At 44.5% G+C, this 24,286-nt stretch overlaps 1 protein-coding gene across 4 annotated transcripts in view; it reads left to right on the forward strand.

The window, feature by feature from the left end:
- Nucleotides 1-24,080, forward strand: part of LOC122940230 (speckle type BTB/POZ protein) — a 37,110-nt gene extending 13,030 nt beyond the window's left edge. For all 4 annotated transcript variants that reach the window (XM_044296743.1, XM_044296746.1, XM_044296745.1 and 1 more), the window contains exons 8-11: nucleotides 13,890-13,945; nucleotides 16,763-16,885; nucleotides 22,308-22,450; nucleotides 23,034-24,080. In XM_044296743.1, coding sequence (XP_044152678.1) covers nucleotides 13,890-13,945; nucleotides 16,763-16,885; nucleotides 22,308-22,450; nucleotides 23,034-23,178 — 467 coding nt within the window. In that variant the 3' untranslated portion in view covers nucleotides 23,179-24,080. The remainder of the gene's footprint in view (nucleotides 1-13,889; nucleotides 13,946-16,762; nucleotides 16,886-22,307; nucleotides 22,451-23,033) is intronic.
- The last annotated feature ends 206 nt before the right edge of the window (nucleotides 24,081-24,286 follow it).

The raw sequence follows: 24,286 nt of genomic DNA on the forward strand, positions 1-24,286 counted from the left end.
AGGAGAATACAGCACCACATACCTCCCGCATTCAGTGACATCTTTTGGGGGACAAGGTGACTAAAAATGGTGAATTGCGCGGTTTTGATTTATTTATATATTTTTTTTTCTGTTATGGCCTTCACCAGAGCGGAAATGTGTTTAAAATATTTTAATAGCTCACACTTTTTCGGATGTGGCGATATGTTTATTTTTTATTGTTTTTGTAAATTTTATATGTAAAATTGGGAAAGGGGGCGATTAAAACTTTTAGTATTTTGGTGTTTTTTTGTAACTTTATTTTTTTATTTTTATTTTTTAAACTTTTTATTTAATAACCATTTTCCCTCCTCAGGGGCTATAACCTGGATCTTTTCATCCCTTGTCCTATTCAACCCGATAGAGCTGTATTAGCGTGACTAGGAATTCCTGTGCATAGTACACACAGCAGCAGGGAGATTACCATGGCAGCCAGGGCTTCGGTAGCGTCCTGGCTGCCATGGTAACCGATCAGAGCCCAAGCAGCAGCGTCCACAATTGCAGCGCAGAGCCAGGGAGAAAAAAAACCTGGCTTTGAGCTGCGATTGGAAAGCGTGGCTGTCAGGGAGAAGGAGAGACACTGGCGTCTCCTCCTCCTTGCTCTGAATGTTGAATATACCGGGGGGCACAGCGGGCGAATGGAGCGGCACCTAGGAATAATAGTAAGTGCACTTAGATCCCTGGACACCGCTCTATGTAGCCTGCTACTTAGTTCATATTTTTTGGACCCATGAAATGTCCTCTTTAACTCATTTATACAAGTGTCGGCAGCGGTATCACAGACCCGGCACCCGGCCTCAATAAGAGGGCATACAATCCGCGGCAATTAACCCCTCAGATGTGGCACCTGAGGGGTTAATTGCCGCGCATCGCATGCCCTGTTATTGACGCCGGGTCTGTGATACCGCTGCCTATACTTGTATTAATATGTTTTACATTCATTGGCGCAGTGGCCACAGCTCCTCCCCTCCTCCTCCCTGCTATCGCCCCATTGGTGATTAGGAGATAGCTTGTATTTGGAAGAATTGAATATACCTTTTTTTTCTTCCTCAGTGGGATCTTTTGAAGAGATTTTATCATTCCTATTATAAACATGATTTGGTTAAGTAATGATTGGGGCAGAAAGTGTCTCTCGGTTTCTACTTTTTTAGGGTTTTTTCTTTTCTTTCTTTTTTTTTTTTTCTTTTTCTTTTTCTTTTTCTTTCTAGGCATGTCTAGATCTCCCTCCTCTGCATCCTCTAGATCATTGTGTTGATTTTTTTTTCTTTTTTTTTTCTTTTTTGTGAGGATGATAGAGGGGTGAAGAAGTGTGTGATTTTCAGACTTTGTTGATTGGGATATTTCTTTGATGGTGAGCCTGTTGTGAAGAAGGGACTGAGAAGTTGGATACTGGACAGGATTTTTCTGGTTGGGGGTGTGGGGTTTTGTGGAGTGGTAGTGGGTGACAGTTTTCCTAAAAAAGGACTGTCTGACAGGTTTGGTGGTAGGACTAAAAAAGTCTCTGAAAGACTAGTTGAGGAGGAGTAGGTGGACAGATTGAGGGTGGAGTCTGAGTGTTCTCGGGTTGGGTTGTGACAGTTGGAAGACTGGTACAAGAATTCCTGACGGTGTGAGGTGGTGGGGAAAGGAATTCCCCAGGGTTTTGAGTTGAGAAGAATCTGGTGTTTTTTGTGGAAGTGGGCGTGGAGTAAACTGAAATGTTTTCTAGGAGAGGAATTCTCCCTTCGGATGAGGGGACTAGTCTGTTTGGGCCCAAGGGAAAATTTTGGGGTTTGGTTGGTCATTGATTGGAGATGCACTGGATCTTGAGGGGTGGACCTCACCTTGGGGGGGTGCATTGTTGATGAGAAGGTTTATTTTCCGACATAACCTTTAGGCTACTTTCACACTGGCGTTTTGGCTTTCCGTTTGTGAGATCCATTAAGGGCTCTCACAAGCGGTCCAAAACGGATCAGTTTTGCCCTAATGCATTCTGAATGGAAAAGGATCCGCTCAGAATGCATCTGTTTGCCTCTGTTCCGTCTCCATTCCGTTTTGGTGTCCGTCTGATGAAACTGAGCCCAACAGATCCGTTCTGACACACAATGTAAGTCAATGGGGACGGATCCATTTTTTTATGACACAATCTTGCACAATAGAAAACTGATCTTTCCTCCATTGACTTTCACTGGTGTTCAGGACGGATCCGTTTTAGCTATGTTAAAGAGAATACAAACGGATCAGTTCTTAACAGATGCAGACGGTTGTGTTATCTGAATGGATCCGTCTGTGCATATCCATGACTGATCCGCACCAAACGCGAGGTCGAAAGTACCCTTAGAAAACATCCGTATGTACATTCCGTAGCCCCGCAAAAAAAATAGAACATGTCCTATTCTTGTCTGTTTTAGGCATTGTTACAATGGATCCGCAAAAAACGAATAGCATACGGATGTCATCCGTTTATTTTTGCGGACCGCAAAACACATACAGTCATGTGCATGTATACTCTCACTGACTGACTGACTCGAGTGGCATAGAGGCAGTCCTTTTGTGTTCAGTGCCTTCCACTCTCTACACTGATCCCACCCCTCTGCTCTTAGTGACAACTGTAGTGTCCAATCAGATGAGTGCCACAGCCATCATTTAAAGCAGTGTCATTTGCTATTGCAATGCCAGTGGATTAAAAGTTGTATCCCTTTGGTCATGCAATGTTCATGACCATCACCCCATGTATACTTAAAACTGCCCTTCCCATCAAACAGAGCGCTGATGGCTCAAATCTTCTGACAGATTCAAGGGGATGTTCCCCCTTGGCAGTTCTGCCCACACAATCAAAGGTAAACTGATCGGTCTCTTTTAGGTCAATAGAGAAGAGTTTTACTCCTCCTTCCCCGTGTTCCCTGTGCAGACTTGTGTGATCCTGGGTAGACCAGGTAGTTGCCTTGCAGCCATGTCAAGGTAGACTAATGAAAATTCACATCCCATTACAGGGGAAGTTCCTGCTGCTTCATATGACATGACCATAAAGACAGTAAATTACAGGCAAATCAGTACGCTCAGCCTAGTTTTTGTAGAGCTGCTTTGGGAGCATTCCTTTAAACCGCCATCAGCAATACAATGTGATTTGGGATTGCAGTGAATGGTTTAGGGAACAGCTATTCGGAAATTCACAAAACACTGAGTTATTGGCAGGTCCTCTGTGTTTCATGTACTCTCTGTGACTGTCTGATAATCCAGAATATTTGATATTCCAGCACTGATCGGGTTCCTTTGCTGTTTAGCTAATTTCCGCTGTTTTCAAAGACCTCTGGTCAGAGGGCCTGTCAATCGTTGCGTTCCTTCGGATATTTGTGACGTCTATGGATCTAATCCCAAAAGAACATTACTTGTATTTTGTGATGTTTTCTGGTGTTCGTTGTTTGAGGGGACCCCCTCCTCAGCATGAGCTATATCTCAAGGTACTTGCCCACTAAAGTAGACAGTCCCTTTAATATCATGGTGAGATTTACAGTACGGTCTGTGTGACCCAGATGAAGCATCATGACTGCAGAGTCTTTCGGTGCTGCTCCCTTGAGAAAACGTCCCCAAATGTCCCCCCCCGGTGTGGGTTCCTGGCATCGGATTGCTTGGTGTCTGATTTACTTTCAATTAATTCTACGCAGTGCTAAATTATTCCACGTTTGTTAAGACAAATAAGTGCTAGATGGCAGCGAGGTCTCAGATCCTGCGCTTTGTTCTGCTTGTCGCCCTTTGTTTATAGCAGGTAATTAATTATAAGCTTATAATCAGGAGGTGCGGATTTTATATTGGCGGGGGGGGGCCGGGGCATTGTCGAATGTCAGACTAAAGTGACACCCACTAGTGACAGCATTAAAGATGCTGATAAGGGTTGTCGCCCGTCTTTCCAAGGTGCCAGAATGGCATTGTTATAGACCGCGACCTTCTGTATCCAAGAGTAATGTTTTTTTTGGCTCGCTGAAGGGGATTTTATGTGCAACTGGAATTAGCACATTTTTGGTTTTCCTTTTCATGTCTCTGAGTCAAATCTGTGTTTTCTAATGTTTTAATCCGGCCCTGTCATCTAAATCTGTTTTTCTGGAAACTGAGTGATAATCAATATGGCAGCCAGGCAGTCACCCAGCTTTCCTAGTCTCCAGGGTGGCAGCCGTGCCTGGTTGCGCCGTGATGCCCCACCCTCTTGATACCGCGTAGTTCTGTTGCCAGCTTGCAGCCCTAGTAATAGGAGAAGAGATTTTTTTTTAATTTACTGAATGTTTGTGCTCAGAGTGTTTTCTCACTCTTCCTCTTGGGTTTCGATCCAAGGGGAATAGCGAGAGTCTTGGCAAAGTGGTTTCACCACCTGTGTCTAACCTCCTGCCTCCGCTTAAAGGTAAAGATTCCTTTATTAAAGGATGGCATGAGAAAGCAAGGTGTGCTGTTTTTTTGTTTTTTTTTTGCGGGGGGGGGGGGGGGGGGGGGGGGGTTTCACAAACAGCGCCACTCTTGTCTTTTGGCTGTGTTGGGTATTACATTTCATCACCATTTAAGTTAAAGGCATTGTATGAAGACAAATTCTGTTAAGGCATATGGACATCACATACTCTGGACCCCCTTCTACAAGGCTCATTCAGATGGCTGTACTGTCTTGCAGTCCGCAAATTGCGGATCCGCTAAACACTGACACCGGCCGTGTGCGTTCCGCATTTTGCAGACCGCACATGGTCGGCACTATGATAAAAAAAAAAAAAAGACTATTCTTGTCCGCGGACAAGAATAGGACTTGCTCTATCTTTCCGTTAAGCAAGGTCAGCTTTTTTGTGAAACAACCCCTCTAAACGTCTGAGCTGCATTACCAGACACAGCCTGTGGACAGGAGTGGCGCTGTTACTGTTTACCAAACTATCAGCATTGTCACATAAGAATGCAGTACAAATAAGAATTTTTAAAAGAAATCTTATTTTTTGCCTGAAAAAAATCCTGTTGAATCTTGGTCCCGGAGCTGTATAATGTTGCACCTGTGTATCGGCCATAAAAATATCATTTTCATTGGAATCGTAGCAGTTTGCAGCTGGTGCTTTAATCGCTTTATGGTGAGAATTGTCTTGAAATGTGGGCATGAGAGGGATTAGCATATCCTGAGTACAGGTGGTGGTGGGGCATTATATGCTTATTGTCTAGAATTTCAAGATCCATCTAATACCTGTAAGATGTTTAAAGGGATATGACATGAATATGATGGGTAGGGGTCCCAGACCCCCTGGCAAGGTGGCACATAGCTTTTTGTGTTAGACCTATGAGCTTGAATGTTGAGAGCTACATACGGGCCTGGACACCTCTTTAGTCTCCGGTTGTCTCTTCGATCTCTCTATTGGGGGAGGAGGGGAATGATTCCAGTGGTAAGACTCGCATTTATCGGCATATGCCTTTTAAAGGGGTTTTCCAGGCTATTAATATTGATGACCTATCCTCAGGATAAGTCATCAATTTCCGATTCGCACCCGGCACTCCTGACGATCAGCTGTATGAGGAGAAGGCACACGTCGTGGAAAACTCCTTTAAAGGTGGTTGTCTAATGAAGCCAACCCCAGCCCTTATAACTTATTAGGACTTATAGATATCATAGAGGGGGAGGGGGGGGGGGGGGCTCACCCACTCCAGATCCCCTCTATGAGCCAAAATGGCTAGCAGCTCTGTACACACAGCCCCTGTCCTGGCAAACTTGCTCTCCTTGTTTTGCAAAGGCCTATACTTAGGATGGGTCATCAGTGTTAGATTGGCGGGGGGGGGGGGGCTGACTATCGGCGCTGTTCTGCAGTGGCCCTGGCACTGGAATTGCACAGCTCCGCCCATTGTATAATGGCCAGGACTGATTACTGCAGTGCTGCTCCCATGTAATTGAATGGTTATTGGGTATTATGAATCACAGAAACTGTCTAAAACCGACTTGAAATTTTTACCTCCTAATGTCGTTTTAATCAGAGGAATGTCCTGATTGTTAATGTGGTTCTGTTCTGGATCCGATTTTCGGGATCATAATTTCACTGTATGCATATTTTGTAAAAGAAGGGTTATTGATCCTTGTCTCCATGCAGCAATGTCCCACCACAGACAACCTCTACTGCATCCAAAATCTATGTGCGGAGTACAAACGGCTCCATCCTGGAAACTCGCTTTACACCCTCCATGTGGTTACTCCACAAGTGGATGACCAGAAAGTGGCCTATTGTTTGAGTTGGTTTTTTTTGTTAAAAAAATATATCTATATTCATATTTTACAATTTTATATATATATATTTTTTTTTTATCCTGAAATCCTGCCATATTTTTGCATTGGCCACTAACCAAAATAATTGTCGCCACTTCCTGCTCTTTACAGATCAGTTTTAAGCAGGCATCCCATTATGGCAGGTGGGATAACAATGACAGATATCACCTATATATAGATAACTCAGCTTCCACCATTCACAATAGGTGAATATGACAGCTTATCTACTCCCTCCTGACCTCTGCATGCCTAGAAAACTCTCCCATGAAAGTCAGTGAGGCCCCTCCCTTGTCTATGGCCCATGGTGGCATAACTCTAAATGCTGTTAAGAACAGCTCAGTCAAGATGGCCGCCCCCATAATCCTGTTCAGTAAATAGATTTAAAAATATCTGCAATCAGAAAATCAAAACGGCTTAGAAAAAATGTTACTATCTGGTTTTATTAGTAGGGGACGCATTCCCTTTTAAGATTATGAGCAGGCGGCAGTTCGCTGTTAGCTTTGCTGTGAAGTTGTCTGGTTACTTCTGCTCTAAGGAAATTCCCAACTTGTTTTTTAATCCCAGTTTGTGGTTTCACAAACTTTACAAGTGAGTCATCATAAGAGCTGATGTCGGCCATCAGCGTGTTAGTTCTCTCTGTCTGTGCACTGCTGGAGCTGTGGGTATTGCCAAGGACCCTGAAACGCGTTAACGGCACGACATTGTGAACACCATTGTAATATTGATCTCCACTGAGAGTTCAATGTCACAGCGAACTTGTGCCTTTAAAACTACAAATAATCCCAGCCTTCACTTTATGTTCTGTGACAAACACAAGAAAATGTGGTTTATTCCTTTCTGCAGTAATAATGTGGAGGTTGGAGCAGCTTGTAAATGTAGAGTGGAATGATTCACAGGTAGAGCGAAAGTCGCTCTGAGTTTATCGACTTACCTACAATGGTTGTCAAGTTTTGGAAGAGCTTTAGTATGCTCCACAGGTCAGAATGACCTGTAGTGGTCATAATCCAGCTTTCTCAGGCTTCTGAATGGCAAAGCTCCTGTATAACTATATAACAAGGCACATTCACCCTTCAAGAGCCAAGACAAGCTGGATGACAACTGCAGTGGGGGCTCTCATGTTTTGTCACCCAGCTTATCCTGCCGCAGTTTAAAAAATGGTGGTATGAGATTATTAAAGGGAACCTTTCACTTGGTTTAGAGTTACTGTACTTTTGCACAATCTCATTGAATAGATAATGGTGTAACTAGCAAATTTCTATATCACTTTATTTAAAAAAGCTGCCTGCATCCCCCTGTAAAAAGGCTATAAAGTCATGGCCTCTAAGGGGTATCATTTTCACCCAAGTTTCAGTCCACTGCCAGTTATCATGCTGATAAGAGACACCAAAGACAGCTGAGAGAAAATGGGGGGGGGGGGGGGTCAGAGCTAGCCGAGCTTGTGAGCCTGATAAAAGAACTGCTTCTACACAGCTTCTGAATTCACAGGAACCTCCTGCCTTTCTGTAAGTGTGATCTCCACTCCTTATCTGTTTTGCAAGTTCCGGAGCTGAAAACAAACATAGTGGGAAGTAAAGGAAAGGACACCACAGTAGTATATGGCTGGCAGAAAGGATGTGCCCCCTACTTCTGAGAGAAATGCATCTGGCAGTGCAGCTGAAACAGGGAATAATATGGCTGAAAGAGTCTTTAGGGAAGCCCAAACATAACTGTTCCTTCACTGTTAGAAGCACAGCCGTTATGCGATTTTATTTTTTATTTTATTTATTTTTTTACTCAGGTACGCTAAAGGGGTTTTCAGATATTTTGATACTGGTGACCTATCGGTGGGGGTCCAACACCCTGGATCTCTGCTTATCAGCTGTATGAAGAGAAGGAGCTGAGCGTGATACCAAGCACAGCCACCATACAGTGTACGGTGCTGTACTTGGTAAGCTGCGAGAAGGCCGTGGCTATCCCAGGAGCGTCGGGGCCTTCTCAAACAGCTGATTGGTGGGGATCCCAGGTGTTGGACCCCCACTGATCATATACTGATGACCTATCCTGAGGATAGGTTATCAGTATCTCGGCAAACCCTTTTAAGGACACTAAACCACCAGCCTGCTGTTATAGTTAGATTTTAGGATCCCAGAAATGTCCATCTGTCTCCAAAAACTACCGTTGTTCTGGTCCGCATCCGAGACGCAGTTTTTGCAGCTTTGGTATGGACCAATTCTGTTCAATGAGGCCGCAAAAGATGCGGACAGCACTCCGTGTGCTGTCCGCATCCGTTGCTCCATTCCGTGGCCCCGCAGCAAAATATAAGATGTCCTATTCTTGTCCATTTTGCGGACAAGAATAGGCATTTCTACAATGGGCCGTCTATTCCGTTCCGCAAATTGCGGAAGGCACACAGGTGGCTTCCGTGTTTTGCGGACCGCAAAAAAACGGAATGGCCATGTGCATGAGGCCTTACTGTGAGAATAGTCCAGGGTTCTTCTCCAGCGAGGCATGCACAATGCACCAATGAAGCCAGTGATAATACACCTTGCATCACTACTCATGTGCTTAATGTGTAGTACATGTGCGTTAAGGCGAGGTGTACCGTACACGGGTCCAGCGACTCTGTGCCCTTGCCCTTACTAGCTTCAAGCGAATGGGTTTGCTATGGGCAAGTTTAGGACCCTCAACCCCAGCTGTATAAAGGCATGCTGGTAGTTAAGTCGCCCCAAACCAGATGAAACAACTTTCTTTGTGTATATTTAGTGGGGAAATTGATTGTATGACTGGTTTGAGGAAGCTGTAATGCTTCCATAACATCTAGGAACAGAAATTAATCATCATGGGGTTGTACAGCAACCTAAATTATGTACAGTAGAACAGTGGGAGAATGGGGTATGTCATAAGGATGAACTACAGTGCAGGTTCCCACTGAAAACCGTTTCAGTAGGAGGTGAAATCTGTGTGGATTTTGGTGAGGAAAACGATGTGCCAAAATCCATATGGGAAAACCCACTTTTGTGATCATGGCCGAAGTGTGGCTTTGCTGATCTGTGAATATTTCTAGGCTTGTGTATAATTTGAAAAGACATCTCTATATGCATTGATGTCTTTTTATGATTGATTGATTGATCTAGATTATACATTAAAGGTATCTCTGTAATAGGGTCAATATAACTCAGGCATCCTCAAACTGCGGCCCTCCAGATGTTGCAAAACTACAACTCCCAGCATGCCTGAACAGCCTACAGGTAGCAGCCTACAGCAGGGTATTGTGGGAGTTGTAGTTTTACAACAGCTGGAGGGCCGCAGTTTGAGGATGCCTGATATAACTGAATGGTAGTATAGTTGCAGAAATGGAGTGCAGTACCACAAACTGGTATACAGGTCCTTCTAAAAAAAAATTGCATATTGTGATAAAGTTCATTATTTTCTGTAATGTACTGATAAACATTAGACTTTCATATATTTTAGATTCATTACACACCAACTGAAGTAGTTCAAGCCTTTTATTGTTTTAATATTGATGATTTTGGCATACAGCTCATGAAAACCCAAATTTCCTATCTAAAAAAATTGGCAAATTTCATCCGACCAATAAAAGAAAAGTGTTTTTAATAGAAAAAAAGTCAACCTTCAAATAATTATGTTCAGTTCTGCACTCAATACTTGGTCGGGAATCCTTTTGCAGAAATGACTGCTTCAATGCGGCGTGGCATGGAGGCAATCAGCCTGTGGCACTGCTGAGGTGTTATGGAGGCCCAGGATGCTTCGATAGCGGCCTTAAGCTCATCCAGAGTGTTGGGTCTTGCGTCTCTCAACTTTCTCTTCCCAATATCCCACAGATTCTCTATGGGGTTCAGGTCAGGAGAGTTGGCAGGCCAATTGAGCACAGTAATACCATGGTCAGTAAACCATTTACCAGTGGTGTTGGCACTGTGAGCAGGTGCCAGGTCGTGCTGAAAAATGAAATCTTCATCTCCATAAAGCTTTTCAGCAGATGGAAGCATGAAGTGCTCCAAAATCTCCTGATAGCTAGCTGCATTGACCCTGCCCTTGATAAAACACAGTGGACCAACACCAGCAGCTGACATGGCACCCCAGACCATCGCTGACTGTGGGTACTTGACACTGGACTTCAGGCATTTTGGCATTTCCCTCTCCCCAGTCTTCCTCCAGACTCTGGCACCTTGATTTCCGAATGACATGCAAAATTTGCTTTCATCCGAAAAAAGTACTTTGGACCACTGAGCAACAGTCCAGTGCTGCTTCTCTGTAGCCCAGGTCAGGCGCTTCTGCCGCTGTTTCTGGTTCAAAAGTGGCTTGACCTGGGGAATGCGGCACCTGTAGCCCATTTCCTGCACACGCCTGTACACGGTGGCTCTGGATGTTTCTACTCCAGACTCAGTCCACTGCTTCCGCAGGTCCCCCAAGGTCTGGAATCGGTCCTTCTCCACAATCTTCCTCAGGGTCCGGTCACCTCTTCTCGTTGTGCAGCGTTTTCTGCCACACTTTTTCCTTCCCACAGACTTCCCACTGAGGTGCCTTGATACAGCACTCTGGGAACAGCCTATTCGTTCAGAAATTTCTTTCTGTGTCTTACCCTCTTGCTTGAGGGTGTCAATGATGGCCTTCTGGACAGCAGTCAGGTCGGCAGTCTTACCCATGATTGCGGTTTTGAGTAATGAACCAGGCTGGGAGTTTTTAAAAGCCTCAGGAATCTTTTGCAGGTGTTTAGAGTTAATTAGTTAATTAGTTGATTCAGATGATTAGGTTAATAGCTCGTTTAGAGAACCTTTTCATGATATGCTAATTTTTTTAGATAGGAATTTTGGGTTTCATGAGCTGTATGCCAAAATCATCAATATTAAAACAATAAAAGGCTTGAACTACTTCAGTTGGTGTGTAATGAATCTAAAATATATGAAAGTCTAATGTTTATCAGTACATTACAGAAAATAATGAACTTTATCACAATATGCAAATTTTTTGAGAAGGACCTGTATATACATAGTTTGTATCTACATGTGCTAATATCGGTTTTATGTAAGGATATTCTCCCTTGACTGAGAATTTAGAGCAACCATATGTCTGAGAGACCACCAATAATAATAATATTGTTGGGAAACCTGACCATGTATGGTAACTTCTTTTAAAGGGTATGGGCAATTTTGGGGGCAATTTTTTTTGCATTTTACTTATTTTGTGCTGAAATTTTTTTTTGCAGTTGATCTATATTAAAATTTGTCAACAGTATGTGTTCTGCAGCTTTTAATTTCCCTGCATCTGCTGCTGACTGTTACTTTTAGCTTCTCTCTGAATTCTGTGGGAGATCTACTTTGACAGTTTGATTTGTAGCCCTTATCACTGGTTCCCTGACAGGTCACAAACACTAATTTAAAGGGGTTATCCCAACTTAGACAACGATATGCCCCCATTGTCTGATAGGTGCGGGTCCTACCCCTGGGACCTGCACCTACAAGGAAAATGAAAATGAGAAACTTGAGGCGTGCCCAGCCGCCCTCCATTCATTTCTATGCAGCCGCCGAAAATAGCCGAGCGCTGGCTCGGCTATTTCCGTCGGCCCCATAGAAATGAATGGGAACTGTGGCACTTCAATGGGAGAGTCGGGGAGCTGCGCCTGGTGGTGGACGGACCCTGGGAAATCCGGGGTCCTCCTGCCACAACTCTCCCCAGCTCCGTTCTCCTTGTAGGTGCGGGTCCCACCTCTGGGGAGCTCCAGCCTTTTCCGGGTATGCCAGATACGGTGTCTTCCTTCAAGCTATTCATCTGTCGGAACAGCAGCTGGAAGAATTTCCTGCTACTGCGAAACCTTAGACCAATCAGTGACTTCCTTGGATCCCAATGCTCTCATGATACTGGCATTGTCACCCCCTACACCAAGGGTCAGCAACCTCCTGCAGTCCACCTTTTGGGAAACTCTAACTCCCAGCTTGCTCCATTCACTTCTCTAAATGTTCTGAGAACAGCGAAGTATGCACGCTGTGAGTTTTAGTTTCACAACATTGCTTAGCAACAGGTACCACGCTCAATCAGTGACTACATAAGGTCTCGGCACTCCTGTGATATTGGTAGTGTCACTCTACACTGCATTCACCAGAGCGTAGCAAAAGGTACCGGAGCCAGTCCGTGACTACAAAGGGTCCTGTAGGGCAGTGAAACCAGTGTGCCTCCAGCTGTTGCAAAACTACAACTTTCAGCATGCTGGGAGTTGTAGTTTTGCAGCAGCTGGAGGCACTCTGGTTGGGAAACACTGCTGTAGGGTACATACGGGGAGATCACCTGGTGCTGGCTATTAGTATGCACTGCCAGAACTTGACCCAGTGGCAAGAAGATGTTGGATTTCTTGGGGAGCTGTCCCGCTGGAGATATTCCATTGTAAAGGGAACCTGTCACATGGATTTTGGGTATAGAGCTGAGGACATGGGTTGCTAGATCGCTGCTAGCACATCCGCAATACCCAGTCCCCATAGCTCTGTGTGCTTTTATTGTGTCAAAAAACAATTATATATATATTAGTGTATATGTATGTAAATGAGGCAAGTAAGAATCCCAAGGAGCTGTTACTAACATTTCCGGAGCCCAGCCACGTCCACTGTGAAGGAGCCCAGCATCGCCCCGCATTCTCCAAATCTCCTCCTTGCTCCCCGACGTCACAAAGCTAGAGTCCCGTAATCTTGCAATGTGCAAGCTAGCGCATGCGCAGTGTCGGCATAGTGTTCCTTCCCTGTGCTGGCATCAGCCTCGGAGAACGAACTGCGCATGCGCTAGCTCGCGCTTCGCGAGATTGCGGTGCTCTAGCTCTGTGATGTTGGGGGGCACAGAGGAGATTTGGAGGATGCGGGGCGGTGCTGTGCTCCTTCACAGTGGGCGTGGCTGGACTCATCTCTGAAGCATGGAGGAGACCGGACTCATCTAAGGTGCATTTACATATATGGCGGGAACATTTATTTTAGGTTTTTCTCTGAACTGATAGTTCGTTCAGAATTGATTTTAATATCATTATTAATAAGTATTTTTTTGAAAAGTGAGTGGATAAATAGGCTAAGAAAGTGATGACCGGTTTCCTTTAAATATTAGATGCTATTGATATTTTATAGGTCATAGCTACCCCCTTTACCCATATTGGTGGAAGCACGTTGTAAAAGGTAACGGCACTTGACCTTTATTTTATGGCGATTTTATTTTATTTTTTTCACACTCTGCTCCTTTACATCTACAGAGGATGATCAGCATTGATGCGACATTCACTCCTTAGTCTTTAATTGTATGATGCAGAAAGCGACGTAATTCTGAAGCGGGTGTGGATGTAAGAGAGAGTGGGCAGCTATCTGGATATGGCTGCGGCTTCTAAATGAGGGAACCAATAATTCAGCTGCCTTGGATCGCCGCCACAGAATATCTTCAGTCTGGCTTCACACGGGCAACTAATAAGAGTCATCAATTTGGCTTCGGCAAAGCATCAGCCTTCTGGTTTCTTAATACAGATATACACAGACATGCTTGGCCAAGTAGAACTGCACCTATGTTAATTAGCTTAGTCAGTGTATTGAATGTGTAATGGATGATGATAAGCTGAAGATCATTTTGTACATTTCTCTCTTTTTTTTTTTTTTGCCTCCTGTAGCCCGCTCTCCGGTGTTCAGTGCCATGTTCGAGCACGAGATGGAAGAGAGTAAGAAGGTACAGTATTGACTTACCTTTAGCATTATTTAGTTATAGGCTGTGTTCTCGTCACTGTCTATGAAAGCCACAATAAAGTCCATCTGAAATTGGGTGTCATTTAAATTGGAAGAAGAGCAAAAAATGCTTTGTTTTGTAGTATATTCTTTTGGTACATTTTTTCGCATTTAAGAGGAGGCAGTTTTGGAGTGAATTCAGTATCCACAGTTTACATTGGCTTGCGGTACCAGTTTTCACCATTTGGTAAAGTAGAGGAACGCTATCATAAATTTAAAAAAAAAAAAATGTTTTCTCATATTAACAGCCTCTTTGCATATATTCTATGTACTGTATTTTTCATCCTATAAGACTACATTTTTTTAATTTATTTTTCACTAGACCTCAGATCAGACCACCGAGCAGATTCTCCCCCCCCCCATGTGAAAAGACAACCCATGCTCAGAGCAGACAAAAAAAAAAAAAAGAATTCACTTAACCCTCCTGCCTCGGATGCTGCTCCTGTCATCCAGCGCTGCTCTTGTTCTTCCTGCTGTGCGCTGTGCTGTGACCCGACGCACACAGCGTGAGGTCAGAGTGCTGACGTCCTCATGCTGTGTACAGTCGCAGCGGAGCGAGCGGCTGAGAAACACCAGGAAACAGTGAGTACAGAGCCAGGGGGAGCGCTGCATTTACTGTTTCCCACTCCTCCTTTACTAATGAGCACTTCCATAATGGAAGTGCTCATTAGTATTCCCCCCCCCCCCCCCCCATTTTTGCCCAGTGCGTCTTACAGGGCAAAAAATACAGTACATTTTTATTTTATTTTTTCACAAATAAATTGGTGAATAGTTTTCTGGATATCGTTTTTTGAAATCATTCCATGTATTCTTCTTCCTGTCCATTTTTCACCCAGACTATCCCTGCGGCCAGAGAGAAGGGGGGATGAGTGACTCAATTAGAGCATCACACATCGCACTGATAAGTGCAATATTCTCCTGTGGACATCTTTATCAAGGCCTAACCAAAAACAAAAGAGCTGTCCTCCCAATTCTGCAATCTACTATTATACTGGCAGATAACATCTTCCTCTCAAAGTAGCAATGAACTAAATAATGGATTAGCTATCTAGGAGTTTTCGCTTTTTTTGTGCTGCTATAGGACCATTTTTTTTATTTATTTTTTATTCAATTTTCAAGAAAGACAGCCAAATATTCTTTAAAAAATGTTTCCTATGAATATTAACTTTCTGATAGAAGTGTCCATTTAGCCCTATATTTTATCTTATTGCAACAGTACCATTATTTCTACAGGATGTGGCTTGTCCATGCACTTTATCGCTTAATGGGATTGTCCCACCATGCCGGAGATAGCCAAGGGCTGTACTCTACTTCTCTAGATGGATGAGCAGTGTGCATGCTTGACTACCACCCCATTCACTCCTGGGACCCTGGAACCTTGTTTTTGAGATCAGTGGGGATCCCAGCAGTCAGACCCCTACCAATCATATACTTATCCCCTGTCCAATGGATAAGAGATAAGATCATATGGTGGACAATTTAAAAGCATTGTCTAGTGGTATAGCATTTTTATAGATACGGGTCAAAATGGGTTAAAAATACATTAATAAATTACTGGCCTCACTGGTTGCCCGCTGCTGCTGACGATGCATAGGAAGTGGCAGGAGCTGCCTTCTCAGTCAGGCCTCATGCACACGACCGTATGTATTTTTCGGTCCGCAAAAAATGGATCCCCAAAAAATACGGATGACGTCGGTGTGCATTCCGTATTTTGCAGAACGGAACAGCTGGCCCGTGATAGAACAGTACTATTCTTGTCTGTAATGCGGACAATAATAGGACATGTCCAATTTTTTTGCGGAACGGAAAGACGGAAACGGAATGCACACTGAGTGACAGACACGGAATGAAAATACGTTGGTGTGCATGAGGCCTTAGTCACTGACCACAGCGGTTACTACCCCCCTTCCCCCTTTAGCCAGATTTTGATTGGCTGTGCACGAATACCCAGGCATTTCCTGCTTTTCGTGACCAGGAAGCAGAGAGACCAGCAGACCCCAGTTAGTGTTGGAACGGCAGCAGTGGGGGGAAGATCAGCCCCTTTAAGGATTTGCCATCAGCTAATTTGCCAAGACTGTGGCTACCTCTTCAAGGAAAATTGCTTGTCCGTCCCGGACAGCCCTTTTTAAAGTGAAGTCTAGTCTTGCAGCTGGATATATGTTTATGGACATTGCCGCCCCGTACTATTGAGGGGGCCCCTTGCCTGTCTGCTGCCAGTGCTGTTGATCTTCACCCCTCGTTATCACGGTACAGGTTGCGATAAATGGCGCTTCCCTTCCTCTGCCGCCACCTGTGACCTCCTCACTGTTCTGTAACATGAGAACAAGATGTCTGCTTCTCCCCTGCGCTAAGTCTTGATTTCTTGGAATTGCTTCTTGGCTTTCATTGCCGTGTAAAGTAAGCGATCCTTCCCTGTTACCGGCTCCTGCTAGGGAGAGTTCCGAATAATCTACATAAATACCCGTGGATATTAGCAGTTGTATGAGGTTTAGTGCTCCTTGTAATAGGGGATTAGCAGTGTTTAATTTATGCCGGCCGTTATCCTAGGTACAGTATATGGCCAGCCCGACAGCTCTGCGCTGCCTGCCAAGCGTAATTAATACTGGCCAAGCTCTGTGGACTTTCTGGTTTCCGTCATTCATGTTGATATAAGGTTTTTTTTTCTTTTTCATCCGCTTGGCGATGACTATGACGAGTGGGATGACGGACGATCCTACATGAATAAGATTTGGAATATTTACCATGTGTTTTTCAAACCTAGAATCGTGTGGAGATTAAAGATGTGGAGCCAGATGTCTTCAAGGAAATGATGTGCTTTATATACACTGGGAAAGCATCCAACCTTGACAAGATGGCTGATGATCTCCTGGCTGCTGCAGACAAGGTATGATTATCACCAACTCTGGCAGATTTATTAATGAAGTATAATTATACAGGGAACCAAAGAAATTAGTGTGTTAGTATCCCACCAGGTTACAAGAACTCTAGTTGGAAGGGGGACATTCTGGAGGGCACAGTGCCTGGGCGGAGGCACTATGGATGACTATGTGCTTGGGGTGTGTGGGGTACCTTGGCGCTGAGCTTCAGAAGGAGGTGGCGGTCTGACGTACCCTGGAATGTGGGAAGGGGAGGTGACACCCAGTATAGCGCTGTGTGTGGTTTATGTTCCATTCAGTGAATATAGGCAGGAGGTGGACACCATGGATGGGCGTAGTGCTTATCGGGGGGAGGCGGACATCCTCGGTGGCACAATGCGTATAAAGGAGTGGACAGCCTTGATGGATGGTACCATGCATATGGGGGGTCCTAGCGGATTGTGCCATTTAAATGGCCCTGCTGGTGAGCTAATGTCGCAGCAGAAACCCCCTACCAGTCACATAGGTCTGCACATTTCCCTGCAGGAGAAGGATACTATTAGATGTCTCCCATTCCACATGTGGTTCCTTGTAAGCCGCGTCTGTATAGTGACATGCCAGGTCAGGGACAGATTGTCCAAGCTTTACTGGTTTTCACTGGTTGTGGATGATTAAATGGTTAACTCCTGGCCAGAATAAACGTGAATCCTCCCGCTCTGTGACAATCCAGCCTATAAGCACAAATCTTCACTGCTTCAACCGCAAGTAGAAGTACAATTTTTATTATTTTTTTTTCCATTTTGTGAATCATCTCCTTGTAAGCATTTTATAAGCACAGCAGAAGAAATGTTCTTCCTGTCCGTCCTCGTAATCCTCCACAATCTCACCAGTCGGGAATAACAGACAGCCGGGCCCGCTCCTCCACCAGCCCCCGGGGTATAACCGGTGATATCTGACACTGCGTTATTGTTTGATTTGCTACATGGACCTCTCATTTATCCAGCCTCTGAAAGCTAAGGCGGCAGAGCTGGGCTGATTAGAGCAGGCTCTCTACTTCCTAACCGTAAGACATTGGGGAGATTTATTATCACTTGTGCCAAGGAAAAGCAGTGCCCAGAGCAGCCAATCGTATTGCATCTTTCATTTTCAAAATGGCTTCTGAAAAACGAGCTCTGGGATTTGATTGGTTGGTACGGAAAAAAAATGCTACACTTTTCCGTTGCCCATTCACATGACCGTATATTTCTTTGCGCATTCGTTCTGCAATTTTGCGGATCAGATGCAAACCCATTCATTTCGATGGAGCTGCAAAAGATGCGGACAGCACATCATGTTGTAGGTCCGTTCTGGAGCGCCGCGTAAAAGATAGAACATGCGTGTTTGCAGACAAGAATAGGCATTTCTATCATAGAGGAGGATGTTCCGTTCCGCAAAATGCGGAAGTCACGTGTCTGGTATCTGTGTTTTGTGCAAAAATGGATTTGTTCCGTGAATAAGCCCTAGGTTTTAGTAATCCTCTGGCGTTGTGTGTTCTTTTTTCACAATTACATTAAAAGGGGTTGTTTCATCGGGACAACCCCAGTTTAAATAATTTGGGATAGAACCGCCCTTTTAAATGCATGGCAATTAACCCTCAAGTGGTTGGCCACTCTTTCGTTATATTCCAGAATGTGAAAGTAACTTTCTAATATAACCTATGGAGAACATCTGCGCTGTTTTCAAAAACTGCCGCCCAACTGCTTAGTCCATGGCTGTGCAGCATTCTGGTCCCAACATGGACGCTGAAGGAGGGTCATGTGACGTGATCTCTCAGCGGCCTCCAGTGAACACTGAGCATGCGCTGGTTTTCCTTGCTGTGCGCAGTGCTGTTCAATGGAGGCTTCTGTTGGATGGATTTTCAGTGCATTTTGGGAAATAAGTGAGGACTGGGCCTAGCTTGGTATTCAGGACCACAGGAGTTTTATTTATTTATTTTTTGTCTAAACAGCTGCCTGGGCTTGCGTCTTGCCGGAGATAATTAGCATTTTTTTCAATGGCACCAGATTGGGGTACAAGTTACAATACAACTTATTAATTTAAATTTTATTTTATTAGAGGGAATAAAAAAAAACAATTTAGAGGGACTTTTTTTTTTTTTTTTTTTAATACTTTTTTAAACGAGCTTTAAAATGGTTGTCCCATTATGTCAACTCATACCCTATCCACAATATAAGGGATAAGCTTCTGTTTGGTGCGGGTTTGACTGCTGGGGCCCTGACGATCATGTGAACGGGGGACTATGTTTCCCCATATGAATGGAGCGGCAGACGTTCATGCTTATCTGCCGCTCTATTTAGCTCTGTGGTGAATGGTCGAGTACAACCGCTTGGCTAGGTCCAGCAGTCTCGTAGAGTTGTATAGAGCAGTAAAACTGCATGTGTGTCTGCTGCTCCATTCAAACATGGGATCATGGACCCCTGTTCTCATGTCCAAGCGGTCAGGCCCCTGCCAATCTGATGCTTATGCCCTATCCTTTGGACAGGAGATATAATGTCTTAAGGGGACAAACCCCTTTTTATTATTATTTTAGTCACTAGGAGACTTCACAATGTGACCTGCCTGTCGATGGAAAACTGACAATCTGTTAAGACATTTATAGGCTCCCGGCGGCCACAGCAACACGTTAATTGGTTGCTATTGGCGGAGTGTGATGAGGTGCCTCTAGCTTTTGCAAAACTACAACTCTCAGCATGCCCTGATAGCTATAGGATGTTCAGGCATGATGGAAGTTGAAGTTTTGCAATAGCTGGTGGGCCACAAGTTTGCCATCCCTGATCTAAGGGTCAAATGGTCGAGATCCGGGTTACGTCTTCCAGCTGACACCCACTGCAGGTAGCACTAACACAGCTCCTGCGTCATCTCCTGGACACAACTGTATGTCCTTTAGTGAGAACACAGAAGTTTCGACGTACAGTCAAATCCATCCACGGGAACTGGGTTGAAAACCTCCGACTGTCTCACCTTGTCAGCACGCTGATACTTCACAGTTGTCAGGCGGAATTAACACGCCACAAGATCCCGGTGTTTGTATCTCGCTTAGTGCGTAGGTGATTGATCCTGGCGCACAGAGTAATAAAATGAGAGGCGTTATGTCTTTGATGCCACAGGGTTATAAATAAGAGGAGGGATCGTAAAGGAGAATGTATTTTAGCTACAGACGGTTTCAGCGCCCTTGTCAATAATGCAACAAAGTTGTAGTAATTACAGCTCTTTGAGGAGAAGACTTGCAGCCGTCTTTAGAAAGCCACAGGGACGCCGCGCACTCGCTGTAAAACCGATATTTTATATATATAAAGAGACAGCCTGTCTGAGACAAACCTTTTTACATGAGCTGTGAATGCACGAAGAGCGCTCTAACCAGGTGTAGACTACCTCAGAGAGGTCCAGTGTTGATCTACTCGGTACTGAGTTGTGACCGGTCCATCGGGGGATTGTGTGTAAAATAGTTGTGTACAGATAGTGCCTTATGCATTACTTGGTGCCACAAAACAATCCCCCAACAATGATGGCACCAAGCATAAAGTACTTCCACTGCACTCTACTTTTTGTTATCCGTACATCCCTGGGCACCCACTGTATTGCAGCCCTCACCACAAAAATCCAGTGCACCCCCATTTATCTACTGTAGTGTCCTCATACACTCAGTGCCCTGTACACCCCCTACAGTGATCCTCTGTATTGTAACCCAATACAATTCCTTATATCTAATATAACAAACCCTAATCTAGTAAAGGGAGCACATTAAAGGGATTATTCAAATCTGAAAAACCCACCCACAATGCCCGGGCCCCTCATACAGAGAATACTTACCTGGTCCTTCACACCTGTGTCCTGCCGGATCCCTCCACTGCCTTCATTGCATCTCCCCAGCGTGCAGATCAAAGTATCCATCACACATGACTTAAGGGCTGCACCCCCCCCCCCCCCCCTTTCCCGTCAACAGATGTCGTCATCTGCACGCCGGAGAGATGCAACAATGGCCGTGGTGGGATCTGGAAGGAGCCTGGGCATTGTGGGTGGGTTTTTCAGGTTTGGATAGCCCCTTTAACCAGCTATATACAAGATGAAAGGAACATGACACAGTCCACTTTGATCAAACTGTGCTAGGAGATGCTGGTATCACACCACATAATGAATAAGAATGAGTGAAAAACATTATTCGCTCTCTTCTTGGTATAACAATACCTTCTCTTTATTGACCGACCGGATTATCAGATCCAGATTCCAGACAGCACAGTCCACAGTCCTTCCTTCTCGTAGCCAGAGCTCTAAAGTGGTCTGTGGTGTACAAGAGTAAATGGTGGGACACCAAGCCCATGGCTTCTTAACTTTGCATAAATAGCAATTCCCTCAGATACTTCTAGGATCAGCCTGCAAGTCTCATAATGAATCGGGGAAGTGCTCATTTCCTTGTGGGCCCATCTGCAGACACAGCAGCTTCTGCTTACTGCTCTAGCAACAGAATTAAAGGGGTTTTCCAAGTTCCATCATGCCTAGACAGCCTACAGCTATCAGGGCATGCTGGGAGCTGTAGTTGTGCAACAGCTGGAGGACACAAGTTGGGCATCTCTGTTCTACAGGATGTCTGCTTGCTGTCAGTGAACAGGAACTTTCTTGTTTACTGTTTGAGGATGAAAATCTGTACAGACCTAATACTTTTCACAGTTGAGGGTTTTCTACAGTTGTGTCCAGTCTAGAACCTGGCCTCAAGGCTGAGACGTCTTACCTGCACTGGTCCATTGTAGCAGGTTGTCGGACCAGAAGAAAGGATTGTGTAGACTGAATACACTGTAGCAAACATTCAGCTGTGCAAAGTATTAGGTCTGTGCAGAGGTTTTTAAATCTTTGGCTATGAACCAGAATGTTTCCATTTACTGATCTTGCCTTATTACAATGACACTGCTTGAAATGGAGCAGTTCTGATGATATATGTGGCAATATAACATGTACGCTGAACCACATGTGGTGTAAGATGTTGCTTTGATAACTGTGTTGTCTCATTTAAAGGAAATGTCCACTCTTGAAGAGATCCAAAATTTTGTGCTGAATGTTTTTTAATCTTTATGGCCGTCATGATTCATTTTACTAATACACAGCTCGAACTCCCCCTTTACAGGCATTATAGTTTCTTCTGCAGCCACCACTAGGGGGAGCTTGCTGCATACTCTTTATACATTGAACCCTATAAAACATTCTGTATGCACTAAGCTCCCTCCAGTGGTGACTGCAGGTAGCCAAAGTCTTTAAACTTTAAAGGTTTATTCAGGAGTTTGGGAGGTCTGTATCAGAGTAAAGGAGCTCAAATTGAAAGAGATGTTGGACCTAGGAACAACATGGTAATAAAAGGTGAACATTCACTTTAAACCTTGCGGTGTTAGAAGGTTCTAAACTAATTGTGACTTCTGCTCCTAGTATGCTCTGGAACGTCTGAAGGTGATGTGCGAGGAAGCTCTGTGCAGCAATCTGTCTGTGGAGAACGCTGCCGAGATTCTGATTTTGGCCGACTTGCACAGCGCCGACCAGCTCAAGACTCAGGCCGTGGACTTTATCAACTAGTGAGCAATTTTTATTTTTCTCCCTGTACATAGTTCACAAATATGTGTGTGTGTGTGTATATATATATCTATTTAGAGACCTCTGTCACCAAAAGTTGACCCTGCCATAGTATCCACATGCGGTCATCGCCTGGTTGGTATTGTTTCAGAGGGCAATTACTAGCGCGGTCAGGGAATTAGCATTAATGCACATGCAGATCCCATGTATAGGCCACCTCGATCTCATGTGTTTCTCCCTTTCTTGATAAAATTCTGTGTTCCTGCACCCACCACTAGGGGAAGATCAGAGCTCATTGCATACCATTTATACTTTGAACTCGGTAATAGAATTGTACTCCCTCTAGTGGTGGCTGCAGGAAGCCAGAATTGTATTATTTACCTCTATTGCTATGCAGCGAACTTGAAGTTTTAAATAATATATATTAATAAACTACTCTGCATGAAATGATGGACCTACAGACAAAATGGTATTCAAAGGTGGACATGAAAGTTGGTGCCCTGGCCACGTCCTATGGACTTTACAAGGTCTTGTGACTCTCCCATACCACCTGCCTCATGTGTTTCTCCTTTTCTTTTCCTGCAGCCATGCATCTGATGTCATGGAGACGTCGGGATGGAAGTCTATGGTGGTCTCCCATCCACACCTGGTGGCAGAAGCATACCGTTCCTTGGCATCAGCTCAGTGCCCGTTCCTGGGCCCTCCTCGCAAGCGCCTGAAGCAATCCTAAAACACAGCTCTTGTACAGATAATCCACTTTTGATCTGGAGCCGCTCTCGCCTCTTCCTCATCGCATGAGAGACTCTGGTGGGGGAGGGGCTGAGAGAGGAGGTTTCTATCTTTACCTCCCCGACATTGTGTGTGTTGCCACCCTACTCTCCTTTGCCACGTGGCCAGACTGAGCTTTCTGTCTCCCGTATCCTGTGAGGAGCGGGGAGCATAAACAGACTTGCCCTCCCTGCGGATGTGTTTCCCTATTGGAATTTTACCTTAATTTATAGGGCTGGAGAGAAGTTCCCGATCTCCATGGAGGACTGTTGGAGTTCAGACGTTCAAGGGCTGGGACTGCGAGCTTTCCACAGCTGCCCTCCGACCCCAGGTTTTTTTGTGAGGGCTGCTTTTTTTTTTTTTTTAATAGCCTTTTAATTTAGCTTTTAAAATCTTTCCATAACATTAGAGCATCTCCCGTATTCAGTCTGTGGGGATGTTGTGCCTCCTCTTCGAGTCCTCATTTCATGAACTCCTACTACCCCCATCGCCTCTTGTACGCTCACAGCTTATGCCATGTTACAAAACAGGAATATTAGTTTGGCTGGGTCGTAACTTAGGTGAATATATATGCAGTTTTTTGGCCAATAATTGGTAAGATTAATTAAGACTGAAGCAAAAAAAAAACTTTTGGGCTCTACCGCCCTTTCTGAGAGTGCGTCTGGCATTGAGATGCCGAATCCAGCAGTGAGAACCACGGACCCTTTGATATGACTGTATTGTTCCCATCTTTGCTTTGACCTTGTCCTCTTGTACCTGCAGGAGCTACTGTGTTATGTCGTGAGGCTCAGCCACTGATGCTTCAAAGCCAGTAGATTTCTATTGTTTTTGGAGACCATAAAATAATTCCTCTTTTCTATTGTTCATCACGGTCCTTTAAACGCATTTATGAGAGCATCGGTGAACTAAATATGCCCTTTGTTAGGCTAGTCCCACTACAGGATGGATGGGGACAGCAAAACTTGTGGCAATGTCTTCAAAAATGGTCTGTTCATTCTTTTTCTTCTCATGTGCAAAACAAAAAAAAATGCCTTCCTTGTGAATTTGCAGTTATGAATACCATGCTGGCA

Source organism: Bufo gargarizans, chromosome 6, assembly GCF_014858855.1.
Source record: "Bufo gargarizans isolate SCDJY-AF-19 chromosome 6, ASM1485885v1, whole genome shotgun sequence".
NCBI lineage: Eukaryota > Metazoa > Chordata > Amphibia > Anura > Bufonidae > Bufo > Bufo gargarizans.